General features: G+C 55.9%; 1 protein-coding gene across 1 annotated transcript; it reads left to right on the top strand.

The window, feature by feature from the left end:
* Positions 1-536: 536 nt before the first annotated feature.
* LOC116837939 (uncharacterized) lies at positions 537-18,404 on the top strand. The gene is given in 12 exon segments (XM_075060885.1): positions 537-608; positions 2,729-2,797; positions 4,609-4,668; positions 6,441-6,533; positions 7,691-7,863; positions 10,108-10,284; positions 10,286-10,338; positions 11,584-11,895; positions 12,560-12,753; positions 14,869-14,960; positions 15,685-15,846; positions 17,874-18,404. Coding segments are annotated over 11 exon segments (1,614 nt in total). The 5' UTR covers positions 537-608; positions 2,729-2,733; the 3' UTR covers positions 18,108-18,404.
* The last annotated feature ends 316 nt before the right edge of the window (positions 18,405-18,720 follow it).

Raw genomic sequence — 18,720 nt, 5'->3', positions numbered from 1 at the left:
GTCAGGACTCCTGGGTTCTTTTTGCTTGAAAAATTGTCAGTTGGCTCTAGGAAATATTATTATCCCAGAGGATGGGCAGTTTTAGCATCATCCAGCTGGGATCTTAAAGCATCTGAGCTTCTAAACCTCCCCAGGGGAGAAGAGGGTTCCTGTCACCCGGCGCAGATGGAGAAAAGTGGCAGAACAAAAGAGAATGGTGGAGTTGTAACTCCCAGCTTCCCTCCTCCCCCCGCTCCACCCCACTCCCCTCTCTGAGCTGTGATAGAACCCAGGAGTCCTGACTCAGAGCACCCCCACTCTAACCCACTAGACTTCCCCGCTCCTGGAAGTGGGCATGAAACTCAGGAATCCAGACTCCCAGTCATTCTAACCATTGAACCTTATTGCCATCTAAACAGCAAGTACGTTGCTGTTAAAAGCCCGGAAGTTTCTATCATGGTTCCTTTTCCTCTCCTGAGCCACCAGCCACTCACATTGCTGAGGCTATTACCACAGATATAGATGAATATGATTACTTGTAATCTGCCTGAACCGCACTGTCCCACTGGTTAGTGTCAGCGGTGGGATCAGAGCACATTCCCAACTGCTAACCCAGACCCAGGACCCAGGTAAGAGCCACTCGTCTTTATTTGGGGGCAAAAACCATGTCTGAGGACAATGATTCTTTGATTCTCTAAATCACCAAAAGTAGGTGAAATGGTGCCAAAGTTATTTTTCATGCAGCTCCGACTGAGATCAGAGCCCCATTGTGCCAGTCCCTGCCCCATCTGAGACCAGGGCCCTGTTTTGCCAGGCTCTGACCAGACACACAGTGAGAGAGGAGTCCCTCCCTAAAGAGCTTAAAATCGAAGTAGACATAAGGGGAAACTGAGGCACAGAGCGGGGACACAATGTGCCCACTCTCTAGGGCAGATCCAGGAGCTGTGAGTCCCAGTGCAGTGTTTTAGCCACGGGACCACACTGTCTCATAGTAACTTGTGCTAGCAGTGATAAGACACTGCCGGCTTCCCAAACACAGCGTGAGACAGCCTCTGCCCAAAAGAATCCCAGTGTAAATTATGGGTATGGGGACGGAAAACTGCAGGGGAACAGCTTTCTGAGCAGATAAACAGCTGGCGCACCCCACCCCTGAGATGGCTGCTGTTCTCTTCTGATTGAAATGATCAACCAATAGGAAGTTGTCAAGTGATATGAGGTCCTATAGGATAGATTCAGAACATGCTTGATTAAATGACGGTATAGAGAGGGAACATAGTGTTTTAATTAGAGCAGAGGGATCTGGGAGTCAGGACTCCTGGGCTCTTTTCTTTGTTCTAGGAGAGGGGTGGGGGTCAGGAGTCAGGACCCTTGGGATCTAGCCTTGTCTGTAGGAGCAGGGAATCAGGACTCCTGGGTTCTATTCATGGATTTGGGAGGGGAAATTTATTTTCAGACATACCCTGGCCATCAGAGCCTTGCTGGCTAGTTCCCCATTGCCCTGAAATGATGTGCTCAGAATGGTGTGATTACACCAGATATTGGCTCACTGGCTGTAACCAGGGTGTGGACGGAAATAGAGACAGAGAAGAGACCCAGATAAACAATCTGGTTATGGGTGCAAAAGGAGCTGAAGATGGTTCCTTATTCCCAGTTCCTTATCTGTGGTACTAGCTCTTTTTTCGTGGTACCAGCTCCTTATTCCTGGCTCCCCGTTCCTTAGTCACAGGCCCAAACAATTTACAAATGCAGCCGCGTAAGAGAACATTTCTAGACATTTCATCAAACCCTATGATTGAATGAGATAAAAATTTAAATGACGAATTACTTAATTATTTATGAACGACATACTCAGGTGAAGCGCTGGGTTTTTGTGGCTTGTCCGTGACCGAATAAAGCACGAGTCACCCCAGATGAGACGTCCCCGTGGCCATCAGGCTCTTCCGAAGGAGCTGGGAATTGCCACTGTCAGAGTGGTCCTAGTGTAGAAAGGGCCTTAGGGGGCACTGTGCTGCAGAGAGTGGGATGGGGGCTCAGTAGGGGGCGCTTTCCACTCGCAGGCTGTGTTTGTCCCAATGTGGCACTAGGGGGAGGGGAGTGGGGCAGGAGCTCCGTATGGGGTCTTCCCCTTGCAGGCAGAGTGGCCCCAATGCCCCAGCATGGCGCTAGGGGGCGCTGTGCTGAAGCGAGCAGGGCAGGGGGCTCAGTAGGGGGAGCTCTCCCCTCAGGTGTGGTACTTTCTGTGAGGACACTGCCCCCTTGTGGCTGTCATACGCCGACGGCTCTTTCCCAAGCAGTCAGGATGTCCCTAGAGTCCCAATCAGATCCCAATGTGGTTAATTCCCTTCCGCCTCCCTAAATCCCCTGGCAATGTCAGCTCCACACAGGATCCTTCCTCTGGTTCTGCCCTGAAACTGCCATCCGTGTTGCTACAAGCTGTCAAGCAGCCGGCATGCCCCGCCCCAGAGGTGGCTGCATTTTATCCGTGAGGGCATAACCATGCACAAGCGGCCTGCAAAGCATGCTGGGATGGAAATGCAACCTCTCCTTGCTCTGTCAGACAAGTCCGCTGAGTTGTGTTCCCTTCCTGGCTTAGAAAATGCTTTACAAAGGGCCCTAGGCGTAGAATACCTGGGCCTGATGCTGGCTAGAGAAGAAGCAGCAGATCCTGTGGCCAGATGCAGGGACCAGATGCGCTTTCCCAGAAAGATGATTCATGGGATTAATTCCTGGCCCTTTTTCCCACTCCCAGACCTGATGGAAACTCTCTTCTGGAAGAAAATGGCCTCTCTTCTGTTGCCTGCCTTTTGCCTTTTGAGCGGTGAGTATTCGCACACATGTGCATGCGCACACCTGCCATCCTCAGAGCCGGTCTTCACTGCAAAACGAAAGGCGTGTTCTTAACGGGGCTGCACTAAGTCGGGTTAAAATAGCAACCACTCGGGTTAGCAGCTCCAGTGAAAGCCGCTAGGTCAACCTGGACTTGAACTCGAGTTAAAACCCGAGCAGCTGTGTCCGCACTGCTCTTTTAGCCCCAGTTAAGATCACCCCTCTTGTTATTGCAGAGTTATCCTGGACTAGCCTCGCCCATGTGGAGCATCCGCACTGCAAAGCGCTACCCGTGCCAGATCTGTGTTGCTGCACCCGCAGTGGTGTGACGCTAGCCCAGGAGCTGAGACAGGTTTATGGGAGTGTCACGGAGTCCCCGGGCAGTGCTCTGGACCTGCTCCCCACAAAGTCAGTCAGGATTTTGGGGACCCTCCTCTCCCTTGGAGCAGACTATCTCCAGGGCAAGAAACTCACACGTCTTCCACCTTCCTGGGTCTGACCTTGGAGCATTCAGCATCCTCTGCCCCTCCGTGCGCCTCCCACAGCGAGTCCACCCAGGCAGGGTCCTGGGGAAACCACAGGATCCTGCACCCCCACTTCGCAGTCAGATATGACTCTTAGCCAGCCAGTAACACAGAGGTTTATTTGATGACAGGAAAATGATCTAAAACACAGCTTGTAGGTACAGAGAACAGGACCCCTCAGCCGGGTCCATCCTGGGGGGCAGCAAGCCCAACACCCATGTCTGCCCTCACTCCCCATCCCCAGCCAGCTCCAAACTGAAACCCCCTCCAGCCCCTCCTCCTCTGGGCTTTGTCCCTTTTCTGGGCCAGGAAGTCACCTGATTCCTTTGTTCTCCGACACCTGTAGCATCCCCTTGCAGGGGGGAAGGGCCCCAGCCATTAATTGCCAGGAGACAGTGTGTCGGCCATTTATGTGCACTGGCCCTTTGCTCTGCCATACTCTCACCCCCTAGAGACTTAAGAAATGCATGGGAGAAACTGAGGCACCCACATAGTATTCAGAGGAAACATTAAGAACAGTTCCCACTTCATCACAGGGGGGTATCCCTAAGCCCTTCGTTTTTGGGGTGTATTTGGTTTGAAATCGCCTGGGAGTATTTATTCCTAAATGTAAATAATGGGTGAAAATTGGTGAAAAATTGAAAAGGGCGGGCAGGAGGTGGGGGGCGCGGGGGTGCTCGGTACTGACGGGGGTGGGAGTTACTCATGACGTAGCAGTAGGACAGCTGCCAGCCTGTCTCGCTCCCCCAGCATGCAGAGGAAGGGAATGGGGGGGCTGCGTTCAAGGCGCCAGCAGGGGATGTGTCCTCTCCTGACTCTATTGGCCCTTCAGCGTGGCCCCAGCCACTTCCCCAGCAAAAAATTCCCTGGTCCCCAAAATTTGAGTGAAAATGAGTAGAACCCAAACTGAGGCTTTTTCAAAACCATGGGAGTTTTAGGGGGGAAATCAGCAAATGCTGAGAACAAAGAGCCCTGAGTGTAACCAAACACATCTTGGGTTGGCACAACTCCTCTTTCCCAGTCCTAGTAGGGCCCCGATCCAGCAAGACGTTTAAGCACATGCTGGACATTAAGCCCCCGAGTATCCTCGGTGGGATTTTTGTAGGATTGTGTGATTAAAAAACCGCTCTTCCTTAAGAGCCGTGCTGAACTCTAGGTAGCTGGGTAGCTGATTGCAATGCATCTAGTCTGGAAAGATTCCCTGTCTCTTAGCCTCTTTGGCTGGGTTTGGGAAGGGAAGTGTCTGATGCCGAGAAATCAGCTGAGCGTTGTTTTACAGGAACCAGGTGTACAGCCAGATGGGCGGTCCCTGATTTTGGCAACGTCTACCACGTCTCAGGTGAGCGGGCCGGGTATTCAGTGGTCGGGGTCTGTATCACAGCCTGCTCTCCCTCCGGCAGACGGCTGTGGTGTGTGCACCTCATGGTGACGCCTCCACCGCAGAAACAGCGCTGCCCTGGCCTCTGGTCGGAAACACTCAGGATAACCCCGAGCCCTGATCTGGCAGCTCTGATCCAGGGACTGTAAGGTGCTGCACTTGCTGAATTAAACTGCTCAGCTGCTCTGGTAAGTAGGGAGTCAGGCTTGTCCCCACTTAGCAGATGGGAAAATTGAGCACCAGAGGTGATCGTTTGTATAGTGCCCCAAACATGCGGGCCCCACGGCTTGGAGCCCAGCAGGCCTTAATGTTACCCAGAGAGACTGAAAACGCCCCTTATAAACACAGCTAGTGTCCTCCAGCAATCTCCTCTCCCCACAGATCCAGCAGCCCTGCCCTGGCCAAAGGGAATGTTTTGGACTATCACGGTCATACTTAATAGAGACCAGCTGGTCACCTTCTAGCCCTGAAACTCTTCTTCAGACATAGTGGGAGGATGGATCTTGTGCTTAATGCCCTGGGCCGGGAGTTAGGAGTTGTAGGTTCAATTGTGGCTCTCTCTGTGTGACCTTGGGCAAGTCGCTGCGTCACTCTGTGCCTCGGTTTCCCCATCTGTGAAACAGGGATGATGGTACTTTCCAGGGGGGTTGTGAGGATGAATCTATTGCTGTTTTTAGTTGAGATTCTATGGGACAGGGGGCCTCACGTACCTAGGGTACAGGCCAGGATGGCCCATGGGCAGCAGGCCCGTGCTGTTGCAGCGACCCTGCTGTTTTCAGTACACGCACCCAATCGAAGCTGGCATGTGTACACATACTCTGAGCCAGCTGGGGGATGAATTGGCCCTCCGTGCAAGTTAGAGCAGCCCTGTGGCTGCTGTGACTTTCATCAGCTAAAACTGCCTCCCATCCACCAGAAATCAGTGAGTGCGTCATGCTCTACCCCCATTCTCTCTCTGCTCCCAACCAGCCCTGTGCCTGAATGGGGGGTGGAGGAGCCAGGAGGGACTGCCAGTCCAGGGTTCCCCCTCACCCAGGGAATCCTCAGCTGCTCCTTGCGGGGCAGCTTTTGGGTCCCTTTGTGCCACTCTGGCTCTGGATCACTCATTAAATAAACATTGTAGCTGGCATGAGTAAAACTTCCCCCTTGTCCGTTCTCTCTGAAGCGGGCACCAATTGGCCAGAGTCCAAACAGGGTCACTGACACAACCCGGCCTCTGGAGAGCTCAAGGAGGAAATCTCCACCAAGGATCTTCCTGGCCAGAGGCTCTGGGATGGGAGGGAGCGGCAGTGCTGTGGAGAGTGAAGTGGCTTGGCCTAATTTCCTCTCCGTTAGGCCAGGCTGCTCGGTGGCTGCTTTTGCTGTGGTGTTGCAAAGCATTTTCCGAGGGGGATGCATGCAGCTGTCTGGGTGTCGAGCCATAGCTCAGGGCACAGGGAGCAGCTGGGCGCACAAATCTGCGTCTCTGGGAGCTCTCGCTGACGCAGGCCGGACTTCTCTGGGTGTGAAATGGCGCAGAATGGGAATTCTGACCTGGGTTAACTTCCAGTAAGGGGAGCTGGCCCCGGTACCCTTGGTGTGCCCAGAGCCCGGCATCGCATGTGGCTTGAATCGGGCACATCTGAGCCCATCCCGCGTCTGTACGATGAGTCCACACTAGAGACTGGGCCTCGTCCCTCTGTCTCTGTGGCACAGACTCGGGCTAACCCAGCTCCTGTTCTGGTGGCCTGCAGGGGTTATCAACCTGCCATTCGCTGAAATCCGGGAGCCCTTTGAAGCCTGGTACAACCTGTCGGGAGGGAAGAGCCGGATCCAGTACTACCACGGTAGGCGTGCTGGGCACCTGGTCTCTCTCTGCTCCTCACAAGGTGGCAGGGCCAGGTCCCACCACTGGGGCCAAACTCAGAGGTGACATATTGAATGCTGCAAATGAGCCCCAGGACCCCCCCTCTCCCAGCCTGACGTGCCTCCACATCCCAATCCACAAACGAGGGGAGCGACTTGCTGGATTTGGGGCCTGATCCAGAGCCCAGCGGGAGCCCGTCCGTTTACTTCACTGCGCTTTGGGTCGGAGGAGCCTCGGAGCAGTGGGGGAAGAAATGGGCTAGCAGAGAAGGGCCCTACATTCCCGGAGCTGCTCTGTGTTCCCTTGGCTCCCCTTTCTCCTGGCCCCCTCGGGGGGTGAGCAGGAGTCCCCCCAATGCTGAGGGCCGAGTGCAAGGGGGGCGGTGCATGCTGCACCTCTGCAAATGGGCGTGAGCTGGAGCGGGTGCAACCTAGGTGGTACAGGGCTGAAAGTTGCTCCAAGTGGGTCAGTCACAGGGGCATCAGACCAGGGAGGGGGGAGCACGGGGCCATGCCCTCCCCCTTTTTACTGGCCATAAGGGGGAGGGGGCAAAAAGGAACAAGCGGGGCGCCGGGGGAGGGAGAAGAGGTGGTACAGGAATGGGGCCTCGGAAGGGGAATGGGTGGTGTGGAGGTGGGGTCTTGGAGGGCAGTGGGGGGTCAGGGCCATGGTTCAGGTGCCTATGCCCCCTCCACACCTCCTAACTCTCCCCTCTTGCTACACAGCAAAGGTAGCCAGGGGGGAGGCGCTAGTTGCCACTCTCTGGCAGGGAAACACCCAGTTCTCCATGGCCTGGTGCTCAGCACTCGCTAGGCCATCATGTTCCCTCGGCTGTTTGGCCTGGCATGGCTGGGAGCCGGGGCACAGCCAGTCGTGGCTACGCACTGGCTGCAGGGAGTTCAGCATCACACCAGCTCCGAGGGATGCTCTCCCATCTCCCTGGGATCTGCCCCCGGTGGGTCTGAAAAGCTACGGACAGTGACACTTCTCAGCTTGAGAGTTAAACCTTCGGTCCTGTTCCCCCTTCTCAGCCTGCCCAGGGAGAGGCTGAGACCCCGGTGGTTTCTCCCCTTCCCTCACCTGAGGCTGGGCCCATGAAATGTCTTGCCCTTCTCGCATCTCTTTCCTGCCTCCTAGGGCAAGTGGTCACCTTCCAGTACGGGGCAGAGAGGCCGTTTGGTGCCCTCTACAAGATCACCCCAGAGAACACGGAGCTGGAGCTGAACATCCGGAAGTGCTTCCGGATCAGCGGCAGCCCTGGGAAGCGTGTCTATCCACAGAGTGTCTTCCCCAGGCTGGACGGTTTCAAGGTGAGTCCTGGCAAAAGGCAGGAGGAAACGCCAGTAGGTCAGGTCTTTGGTTCACAGTGAATGGATTCCTTTGGTCTGTGTGGCTTGCTGGTTTAGCTGGGCACCCCCTACCCTGCCAAGGCATCTTGTAGGAAATGGAGTCTCCTCAAAGCCCGCTAGACCCGGGTAGGTCTGAACGAGGACCTCAGCCACCCCGCATATGTGTTCCTCTCCTGTGTCCATGTCATAAATAGATAGCTAAGGGTTAATATTTCTTTTACCTGTAAAGGGTTAACAAAGGGAACCAAACACCTGACCAGAGGACCAATCAGGAAACCGGATTTTTCAAAGTAAGGGTGGGAACTTCTGGTGTGTTTTGGCTTTGTTCTTCTCTCTTTGTTTTCTTTCGCTATGAGAGAACAGCGTTCTCTACTCAAGCTTCTTTCTACCCTGGTGTTACAAGTTGTGGAGTACAAAAGGAAAGCAATAGGTTGATATGTAGTTCGTATTTACATGTGTGTAGCTTGCTGGAATGTTCAAATTGGATATCTTTTCGAATCAGACTGTTTTATCATTTTCTTATAAGCATAGCCTGTATTTGACTCTTGAATGCAGAGGTTTAGATTAATTATTTTCTTTCTTTTTATATAAGTTTTCTTTTTAAACCTGGTTGAGGTTTTTTTCTCTGGTTAAAGCTCATGGACAAGGGAGGGGAACATCTCTTGTGTTAGCTTGACTAGGTTGAATGCATAGCCTCAGGGGAAAGTAAATTGCCCTCTCTGGTTTGTATTCAAGGAGTTTAAGTACAATCGCCCAGGCTAACCCAGGGAGGAGAGCTGGGGATGAGATAAAGAGGAGACAAGGGGAGGAACTTGTTTTCCCTTGGTGGGAGCTCAGGGTTTCTGGGTCTTGGGGGTCTCCCGGGCAAGGTTTGGGGAGACCCGGAGCTATCAAGACTCTGAATACCTGATTGTGCAGCGATATCAAATCAAGCTCGTAATAAGCTTGGGGAGTTTCATGCTAAGCCCCCAGATTTGGACGCTAAGGTCAGATTTGGGACAGAGGCTTATTACAGTCATTCCTGGGGGCAGGGGACAAAGCCTGGATCTAGTGACTCCAGCGCTCCCAGTATCCTTGCTGCGGGTCCTGCCTGAAGGGAGAGGCATGGAGCTGCTGACACCTGGCATTCCCTAGCGCACCTGGTGGAAAGCAGTCCTCTCGTTGCTGCTGCCGCTCCTTTAGGGAATGCATGGGCCCAAATCAGGCAAGGGGAGAGACTGAACGCATTCCCCTAAGCGCCGCAGCTGCTGGTGAAATAAATTCCACCCACGCTAGCCACTCTCTGGAGGTCGATTCTGCCTGGGTCTGGAAGCCGAGGGCACAGCAGGCAGTGCATTTGCAACGTCCATCCCACAATGGGCAGGGCTGGCAGCTCCTCTGTTGGCGGCCAGGTAGAGCTGCTGCAGGTCGGGAGGTGCATTGGCAGAGCCGTGCACCGTGCCCGGTTGCAGCCAGAGTTCTGTATTCAGGCGCCCAGGCACTGAAGGCACGAAGCCTTTCAAAAAGCACAAAGCTGGAGTTTTGGGAGAATAAATACAGGGGACATTTAAGGAAACACGTTTTCTGAAAGAAAATAAACAGGCTACAGCTTGGGGAGCTGGGAGCCTTTTCCAGTGACTGGGGGCAGTTATCATAACATTGTCCAAGGATTGTAGCTTTATACACAGCTATATACAAACAGTATCTGGACCACTTTCTGCAAGCGGTGCTGCTGTTTGGCAAACACACCGTTTTTTCACTTGCGGATCCAGGAAAACTGAGGCAGGTCCTGAAATCGTCCTGCACATTCAGTTTTCATTTTTGAAATAGGAACAAGTATTGTGCTTTGTTTTTGCCACCCTTCCTTCTGCGCTGCCTTCAGCGCTGGGCAGCTGGAGAGCGGTGGCTGGTTGGCCAGCCGCCCAGCACTGAAGGCAGCGCGCGCGCCAGCGCAGCACAGAAGGAAGGGTGCAGTGCTGCCTTCAGAGCTGGGCGGCTGGAGAGCTGCAGCTGCAGTACCCACCCTCCCCCACCAGCTTCCCTCTCCCCAGCAGTGTCCTCTAACTGGAAACTTGAAACAGGAACCCTAGCAAAGATCTAAAGGCAATCGCAGTATTTTTGTGATCTCGCGACCCCTCCTACAATAGCCTTGTGACCCTCTTTTGGGTCAGGACCCCAGTTTGAGAAACATGACTCTAATGTCACCTCCCCTTGGTGCCTCTCCAGCCGTTGCGGGAGGAGCTATAGGCAGCTCTGCACCGTGTGCAGAACGTGTCCTCTGGGGCCGAGAAAGAAACATCTACACCTTGGGTGACCAGCTCCGCCGATGGCCCCGTGCCTGTCCACTACGAGATGCGGGGCTTCAACACCCTGCTGGGCTCCCACTACGACAAGTACGAGATCGGACTACAGCGACTTCACCCACAGCTACCGCGCGGGGTATTGGACCTCCAAGCGGTGAGTGGCAGTTCCCCCTCACCCTCGTGCTGGGGAAACGCTTACCTGTCCCCGGAGTTCCTGAGCCTGTGCAGGGAGGTACGTGACCCGAGTCCGGTGGGGACCCAGTGCTGGGATCTCCGAGCCAGGAGGCTACCAGACGAAGCCACAAAACATGGGCAGGAGCTGAGATGGGAACATGAGCCCACTCGCGTCACTCCTGCAGGCCAAGGGAAACCATTGCAGTGTAGTGAGTCTGTCAGGAGTGGCCAAGTCTCCACGTGATCCTGTTGGGTGCTGCTAAATCTCCACGTGTTTGCATTGATCCGAGATGTGGAAACATATGACTGGTTAATCCTTTCACAGCGTGTGCCCCAGCTAAGGCTGGTACCAGCAGATCCAGGCCCCCTGAGGAGCCATTCAACCCAGCACTCCCACGCACCCACCTTCCCCATACAGCTATGCCCTGCCAGGTGGGTGGGAGCAGGGCAAGCCCCTGGTCCAGGGCTGTGTCCATTTACCCCAGAGATCAGATGAGTCCCACTAGAACGATGGTGTCACTCTGGATTTGTGCCGGGTTGGCCCTGTGTGTTGGGGCAAGAGCGGATGGAGGTTTCCTGTTAAGCAGACCCTGAAATGTGGCCCAGGCAGTGCTCAGATAAAGGCCGGGGGATCCGGATTCACGCCGATGAGCAGTAATCTTCACACTGGCATGTCCAGGAGCCCTGCAGAGGGGGCCCGGTGCCTTGTTGACCACCTGCAGATGTGTTGGGTGAACCGGTCCTCACGGACCACAGCTGGCATGCTGCAGCGCTTCTCTGGCGGAGCTCGTTCTGGGCAAGGAACAAAGGGTTTGTTTCAGACTGATGTGCGGCGCTCCATGCATTCTTTCCCCGGGGCTGCACCTGTCTAGGACACGGAAAGCAGCCACTGGCTCAAATATGCCACTACTCTCATTCCCGGCTCTGACAGGCACGTGTTTCGCCTAGATGCCAATGTCCTAGCCTTGCCACGAAGGCTCTGGTGGGCAGGCCCATTCTGTGCCTGTCCCAGGGGATACAGCCTGGCTGGGAAAAACTACAGCAGGAAATGGGGCAGGGCTCCCTCACCCATGTGCTTGGGAGCCTTCATTCCCTTCCAAACTGTGCTAGCAGGGTAGGGTCCTTGCCTTCATCAGACATCAGTGCATGGCACTAGGGGCGCCGTGTTTCTTGGGGATGGATCTTGGGGTGTGGCATGAAGCTGTGGGGCCTGGTGAGGATGCAGCTGGGTTGTGGGATCTGAGATATTGCATGCAGGGGGTGGTACAGAGACTGGGGGATTGCCGGGGGTCTCTGTGAGCAATGGCTTTCTGGCATGTGCCGTAACCTCCGGCTCTGTACTAGGCATGGAGTGCGAGTTTCCTCCAGGAGACGGCGTGGAGCATCGTATCCTCGCCAACCCCATGTGGGAATTCGTGGGCAGGCAGGCGGATCGAGGCCGTCAACTGTTCCATCAGTACCGGCAACAGTACAGGAAGGAGTACGGCAACAGGAAGGAGCTTGAGCGCAGGGCACAAACTTTCATTCACAACATGAGGTGCAGGAGCTCGGATGTTGGGGCGAGGCAGTCGGGCTCCTGGACTGCTGGGCTGGTTTTCAGGGAGGGGGCGGGGAATGGTGGGGGTGGGGAATGCGTCATCCCGGATTGGCCTTGTTCCTCTGACCCGGCCTGGATGTGCCGAAGAGTCAGGCCAGCCCCGAGCAACACGGGATGTATTTGATTCTGACCCCTACCCATAATGTCAGTGTTGGGCCGATGCCAGCGCGTGAAACCTCGTCTTGCTCCCGGCCTTTGATGGGTTAGAAAACAACTCTCCGGGACTCCACCCCTCTCCCCTGCGTCACTTCTGAGAACTCACAGAGAAATGAGAAGGCCAGAAACAGTGGGCCCTCTGTGCTCCCCACTCCTAACTAGAATGAAGGCTCCCCCCGTTCACCCTTCTGGCAGTGTAAATGGGGCGGAAATGCGAGTCAGGCCCTGAGTCTCTAGCCATCAACCAGCTGTTGGCTTTGTAGGGAGAGGGGAAGAGATAGATGACTGCTCTGTGCTCCGGCTGTCACTTGACCTAGCACCAAACTGCGGTTATTTGAGTGCATGAGTGTGAGGGGCTGCTGCAGGGCTGTGCCCGGGTCCACCAGGGCTGCCCACCAGCCAGAGCTGCCCGGCTCCCACTCTCTCTACATTATCCATCCTCTCCCAGGTTCGTCCACTCCAAGAATCGGGCCAACCTGCCCTACAAGCTGGCGCTGAACCACCTGGCCGACCACACCCCGGAGGAGATGGCCATGCTGCGGGGGTGGTTGCAGGACCAAACTCCCCACAACGGGCAGCCGTTCCCACTGGCACCGTACGCTGGCATCATCCTGCCTGAAAGCCTGGACTGGAGGCTGTACGGTGAGGGAGGTCACCTGCCTCAGCATTGTCCACACATCCCCGGGGCTGCTTCACTCCCCGGCTGGCTGCAAAGTCCTTGTTCTCCAGCAGTCCCCTGACAAATGGGAAACACCTTCTGCCTCCAGGCAATGCTGTGGCGGTTCCCTGCTTCATACCCACCCTTCAGCTGCCATCCTATTAGATGGGGCCTGAATGAAGCTTAGGGAAAGGGGACTGTCCCCTTTAAAGGGCTAGGGGTCAGTCGGGCCCTGTTCCGTGGCGTGTTCCTCTAGGGTTCGTGGGACTCCTTGGGTGGCTGAAGCCCTAGGGAAAGGCCGAGGCAGGTGCTGGAGGAGAGGAAGATGGTCCCAGGGGAATAGTCTGTCTCTTTACGGGCCCAGGACCCGGAGCCTTGGAGGAAAGTAGGGACATGGGCAGGGTTCCCCTCTCGCAGCCAACCCGGATGAGCCCTGGGAAGGAAGGCAGGATATCTGCTGCCTCTTCTGTCTCCCAGCAGGAGAGACACCAGCTTGGGGAAGCAGGACTGCCTGCCTGCTTGCTGACTTCTCCCTGCCCAGGGAGGAAGAGGGCTAAGCCAGTCGGTCTCAAACTTTGGTACTGGTGACCCCTTCCACACAGCAAGCCTCTGAGTGCGACTCCCCTTAGAAATAAAAAACACTTCTTATATATTTAACACCATTATAAATGCTGGCTGCAAAGCAGAGTTCGGGGGTGGGGAGGCTGACAGCTTGTGACCCCTCCACTAAATAACCTCACGACCCCCTGAGATGTCACGACCCCCAGTTTGAGAACCCCCGGGCTAAGCGAAGAGGGGCCCAGCTAGGAGAAGCTGCTGTAGGCTGAACCAGCACAGCCCCAGAGAGGAGGACTGGGGAGAAGAGGGGTGGGGCTTGTAGGGCTCCTGAGGTGGTAAATCAGAGCCCATGAAGGGGGGAGCCAGTGCTCAGCATTCGGCTCCGGGAGTCAGTTAATGCAGAGAGCACGTAGGGTGCCCGCAGGGCTCCTCCTGGAACAAGTTGTTCTCCCGTAACTCGACAGAGGGGGGCAGCGCTGAGCATCACTCCCAGCTCCCAACACTGGGGAATAGGAGGGCAAATTCCCAGGTCAATGCGGTGGGGAGAAGAGACAGGCTGGGGGGCCCTTTCCGTCCATTCCCATGACGGCGTCAGACTAACCAGTGCTGGCCGGGCCGGGGAGAGACAGCCTGAATTCAGAGAGGAAGCCCCTGGAGCAGGTTGCTTTAATTCGCACCCTCCTGCTAGCTGTCTTTCCTGCTGTGCCCCCCTCCCTGCCAGCTGCTTGGCATGTAGGTTACCCCAGCATAGGCTGTTGGATGCCACAGCACGTGGGTAAGTGTCTGAGTGGCAGGGTATACATGGGCGTGGGGGGCAGGGGTAGGGGTATGGCTACCCACCAGCTGGGGGGTAGATATAATCCATGCTAGCAAAGCATAGCTAGCAGTGTCACAGCAGAAGGCACTAGCCACCCCGATCGGATCCCGTCTGAGACCCTAGGGATGTTCTTGTGAGGCTGGCACCTCCTGCCACTTGTCCTACCACGCCAGCGCTGCTGGGTTTAGCAGATTAGCTGGATCCAAGCTAGTGAGGGTGTGTCTCCTGGAGGTGGAAATGACCCCCCCTAGCTCCAGGGTCGATGTATCACGAGCCGTCACTCCCGCACCGAGGAGGCCGGAAGGTGTAATCGACACCAGCTTAGACTCCTTTCTGACTTTGGCCTCACACTAGAAAGCCCCCGACTCCAGCAGGGCGAGTGATAGCTTGGTACCAGGAGCGTGATGGAAACTGGACTCCTCCTCCATGCTCATGACCCACCGAGTCACGTGTGTGGGCCTCTGCTGTCTGACGAGATGGCCCAAAAGTTTGCTGCTTGCCCTTCATGCTGCATTTCTTCAGGGTATTGAGGCACCTGGGCTAGGGGAGAAGGGCGAGTGACAATTGCCGGGGGAAAAGGAGGGTGAAAAACGGCCATCTCGTGGTAAAGAGGCCACGTGGCTGGTAACTCCAGGTGTTCAGGGGCCAGGGAGATCAGAGAGCTGAAACGTGGAAGATCTGAGTTCTCTACTGCACGGGGCTCATTTCTTATTCTCTCCCCCAGGCGCAGTGACCCCCGTGAAGGACCAGGCCCTGTGCGGCTCCTGCTGGAGCTTTGCGGCTGTGGGAGGATTAGAAGGTGCCCTGTTCCTCAAGGTAACAGCCCAGCTGCCTTGTCACACTGGCAGCTTGTACGAACAGAGATCACAGCACAGGGTGGTGCAGCCAAGATATCCCCCATTGTGGGTCTTTCAACTCTCATATGTATTGTGGTAGCCCCGAGATGCCGCAGCTGAGATCACAGCCCGTTGTGCTGGGAGCTGTACGTGCACACAGTCAGAGACAGCTTACACTCTGCAGAGACAAGGCAGAGGGTAGGAGAAGGTTAGTATCGCTGTCCCCTTGGAACAGGTGGAGAAGTGGAGTACAGAGAGATGAAGTGACTTCCAGGGCCACGCAATGAGACAGGCATCAAACCCAGATCCCCCGTGGGCCCAGCCAGTGCCTTAACCACAAGACAAGGCCTCCCTCCCCTTTGCCGAAAGCCTCCAGAGCAGATTAGTCTCAGTTACTGACTGGAGAATCTGTGCTCTCTGCCCCACGGCTGTAACTCTGCCTGGAGTCCTGCCCCAGGTGCTCCCAGCTCGAGCAGTTCTGGCTGGCTGCACCAACTTCGCTGACCGAATGATGCTCACCTGAGACACGGCTCCCGCGGTCCATGTGTCCCAGCCCATGGAGGGAGAGCGTGGAAGGGGGGATGTAGTATCTCCCTGGACGTGGTCTTGGTGATGTGTGTGATGTGTCAGCCTTTACGTAGAGGTGACGGTGAAGTTCAAGTTTGAATTCTCTGTGCCCGACCCTGCTCTCCTCTCCTCCCCAGACCGGAGTGCTGACCCCCCTGTCTCAGCAAGCCCTGATCGACTGTTCCTGGGGCTTCGGGAACCACGGCTGCGACGGCGGCCTCCCTTGGCGGGCCTTTAAATGGGTCAGGAAGCACGGCGGCATCCCAAGCGCTGAGGCCTACGGGCCATACAGGGGCCAGGTGAGTCGGACTGCTCTTCCAGGCACCTGCTAGGGGAGCCGCAGAGAGAACTTGTTCGACCTGCTGATGCAGCGTGCCCTTGGGCCGCGTGGGGGTGTGACGCGGAGAGCCCCGGGGAAGTGCCCCCCGCCACCGGTCCGGCAGCTGAACTGCGGGCTCCCTTGGCAAAGGGCTGGGGCTGCTGATGTGAGAGCTTGGTGCAGGGCCCAGCAAAGATGGAAGTGGCCTGGGATGGGATCCTGGGAACAGCTGATTTCCCCTCCTCCCCCTACTCCACCCAACAGCATGTCTATTGTGCAGCTGGTGAGTCTAGCATAGCTCCCCTCCTGACATCAGACAATGGATATTGTGAGCTTCCGCTCGCCAGCCTCTAGTGCTCTGATGCGGCCAGACGGGGCGAAATCCATCCCTCCATGCACCGTGCAGGGCCCTGACATGAGATGAGGCTCCAGCATGCCCTAGATGTTAGCGGGGTCAGGCGAAGGTTCACACCTTTGGGTGGATACCAGTGCCCAGTGTCCATGCTAGGCACTGGGATTGCAGACAATGAGGCCAGTCAACATCTAGCTAGAACAGACTCCTGGTGGCTGAATTTCCTGGTGCTTCTTGTGGATCCTGCACCACTGAAGCCAACGGGAGATTTATCATTGATTTCAGCAAAGGCAGGATGTGGTCCAGAACTAGCGGTCTGAATTCTGAAGGTATCTGTGGAGTGGATAGGCCACCCAGTGCTGGGGCTGCAGGAGGAGAGGGGGCTGCAGGGCCAGTCTTGCTAATGTTCCAAGGACCCCAGTCCGTCGTGCTGCAACGTACTATGTTCTCCTACTTCTGCTCCTTGACATTATAACCAGTTTTAGACAATGCACCGGCACTTTGATTTTACGTGGAAGGTGCTCCGACCCCACAGCGATGGGCAGTGGTATAAAACCCTTGGAGGAACAATTGCTTCTGAAGATCCTGAAATCTCCCCTCACTGCAGAATTCTTGTCCCTGTTCTAGAAATCTCAGATCCAAGCAAACCTACCTGCTCCACTCAGCTCTGAGTCTCACGAGTGTTTCTTCTCCATGGTTCCCACTTAGTGCTGTAACCCTAGGTACAGCTCCTATGCAATGCATGGCCCCCGAGGGGTTTTCGTTAAATGAGGAGAGGTGACTTGTAAGCCTCCGGAAGGCTAGAACCCAGGTCTGCAGAGTGCCAGGGAACCGGTGCGGCTCTCAGCAGCATTGCAATGAATAAACCCTGGGAGAACAAGCACACAGGAAGTGCCGTGTGCACAGACCCGATTGCAGCACCCATCGTCACTTCTGATTGGTCCACGTGCCCTATTTAAGCATGGAGGGCGTTCCAGGAAGCTGCCTGTGGCTTATTGCCACCACAGGCCCTGCTCTGGTCCCTGATTTTGATGTAACGCCAACAGACCCCGGTCGTTGGTGGGTGGGATCGAACCTGGGGCCTCTGGAGCTTAGTGCATGAGCCTCGACTGCATGAGCTAAAAGCCAAGAGCTTGTTAGCTAACACTGTTGAGCAGATTCATTTTCTCTCTCTCTCTCTCTCTATCTCTGGCTGGTCTCAGCGCCACTAAGTGGGACAGAACACCCCACCCAGGAGGCGTGTGGTTACATGGACCTTGGCTCTGTTCTTTGGCTCTGACCCCTGGCTTGAGCCCTGAGTCCCACCAAGCCTTCCTCCTGGTCCTACCGGCTAGGCCAGACCACCCATGTCCCAGCTACGCCAGAGCTTAACAGATGCACCAAATCTTTCTCCTCGTCTTGCCACTAATGGGCCGGCCCAGCTGCCAGAACTGCTGCTGGTTCTCCCTGGGCCGAGCAGGCAGGAGAGGGCTGAGTTTGCTGGCTGGCTGAGTCTGAGCTGGTGGCGTGTCACGGCTCAGCTGGCATCCTCTGGCTCTTATCCAGGCTTGGCCGCAGTGATGGGTTGGCTGGAGGTTGCTCTGTGAGCATTCTGGCTGGACGGGGACACTCAAACCCTACCGCTGTTAAACTCCCATGACCCGCCTGCCTCCTAGAATGGATACTGCCACTACAACTCGTCTGAGCTCCTCGCCAACATCACGGGCCAAGTCAAAGTCCCGGCCGGCGACATCACCGCCCTGAGAGCCGCCATCTTCAAGAACGGCCCCGTGGCCGTCAGCATCGACGCCTCTGCCAAGTCATTCATATTTTACTCCAACGGCATCTACTACGAACCCCAGTGTGGTGAGTCCAGCCCTGCCACCCACGCGGCGCTCCTGGTGGGATGAGGTTGCATGGCTAGCAGGGGAGGCTGTGTGCTGGTGATCCTTTGCCAGGGGCTGCTGGATCCCAGATTGCTCAGGAGACAGGGTGGCCAAGCACTGCCATGGGCCAGGAGAGTCCCAGGCTGTTCTGTTCTATCCAGGGTTTCTCTGCTGGCTCCAGCAACACGGGCTGGGTGGGCTCTGGTGCGTCACGTTACTCTCTGTACTTGGGCACCCCCTCCCTGTCCCGGTGCCACCAGGAAAATCGTCAGGGGTTGTACGTGGCTGCCAGCCTGGGGGTACTGGTTCCTATGGAGCCACTTCCGTGCATGGCAGGAAATTCCCCAGGATGAAGAGCGCCCAAGCAGCACAGACCTGGACTGGCCCCCGATCACTTCCAGGGACTCCAGCTGAGATCCTAGAAACCCCTCACATTGCTTTGGGGTGGTAGCTCCCAACTAGGGCTGCTGACAAACAGATTGAGTGTCCATGTTCGGCTGCAGCACTGGTTCAGCTACTCCGAGCCCAGCAGCCTGTCAGCAGCACTCCAGTCACTCTCTGGCTTCCACCAGCCTGGGTTACTGCTCACGGGGTGACCCCAATGCACTCCCAGTTCCAGGTTTTCCCCCAAACATGT

The sequence above is a fragment of the Chelonoidis abingdonii genome, chromosome 25, assembly GCF_003597395.2.
Source record: "Chelonoidis abingdonii isolate Lonesome George chromosome 25, CheloAbing_2.0, whole genome shotgun sequence".
NCBI classification, from domain to species: Eukaryota; Metazoa; Chordata; order Testudines; family Testudinidae; genus Chelonoidis; species Chelonoidis abingdonii.
The sequence above is the reverse complement of the archived record's forward strand: the minus strand, read 5'-3'. Positions and strand labels throughout refer to the sequence as shown.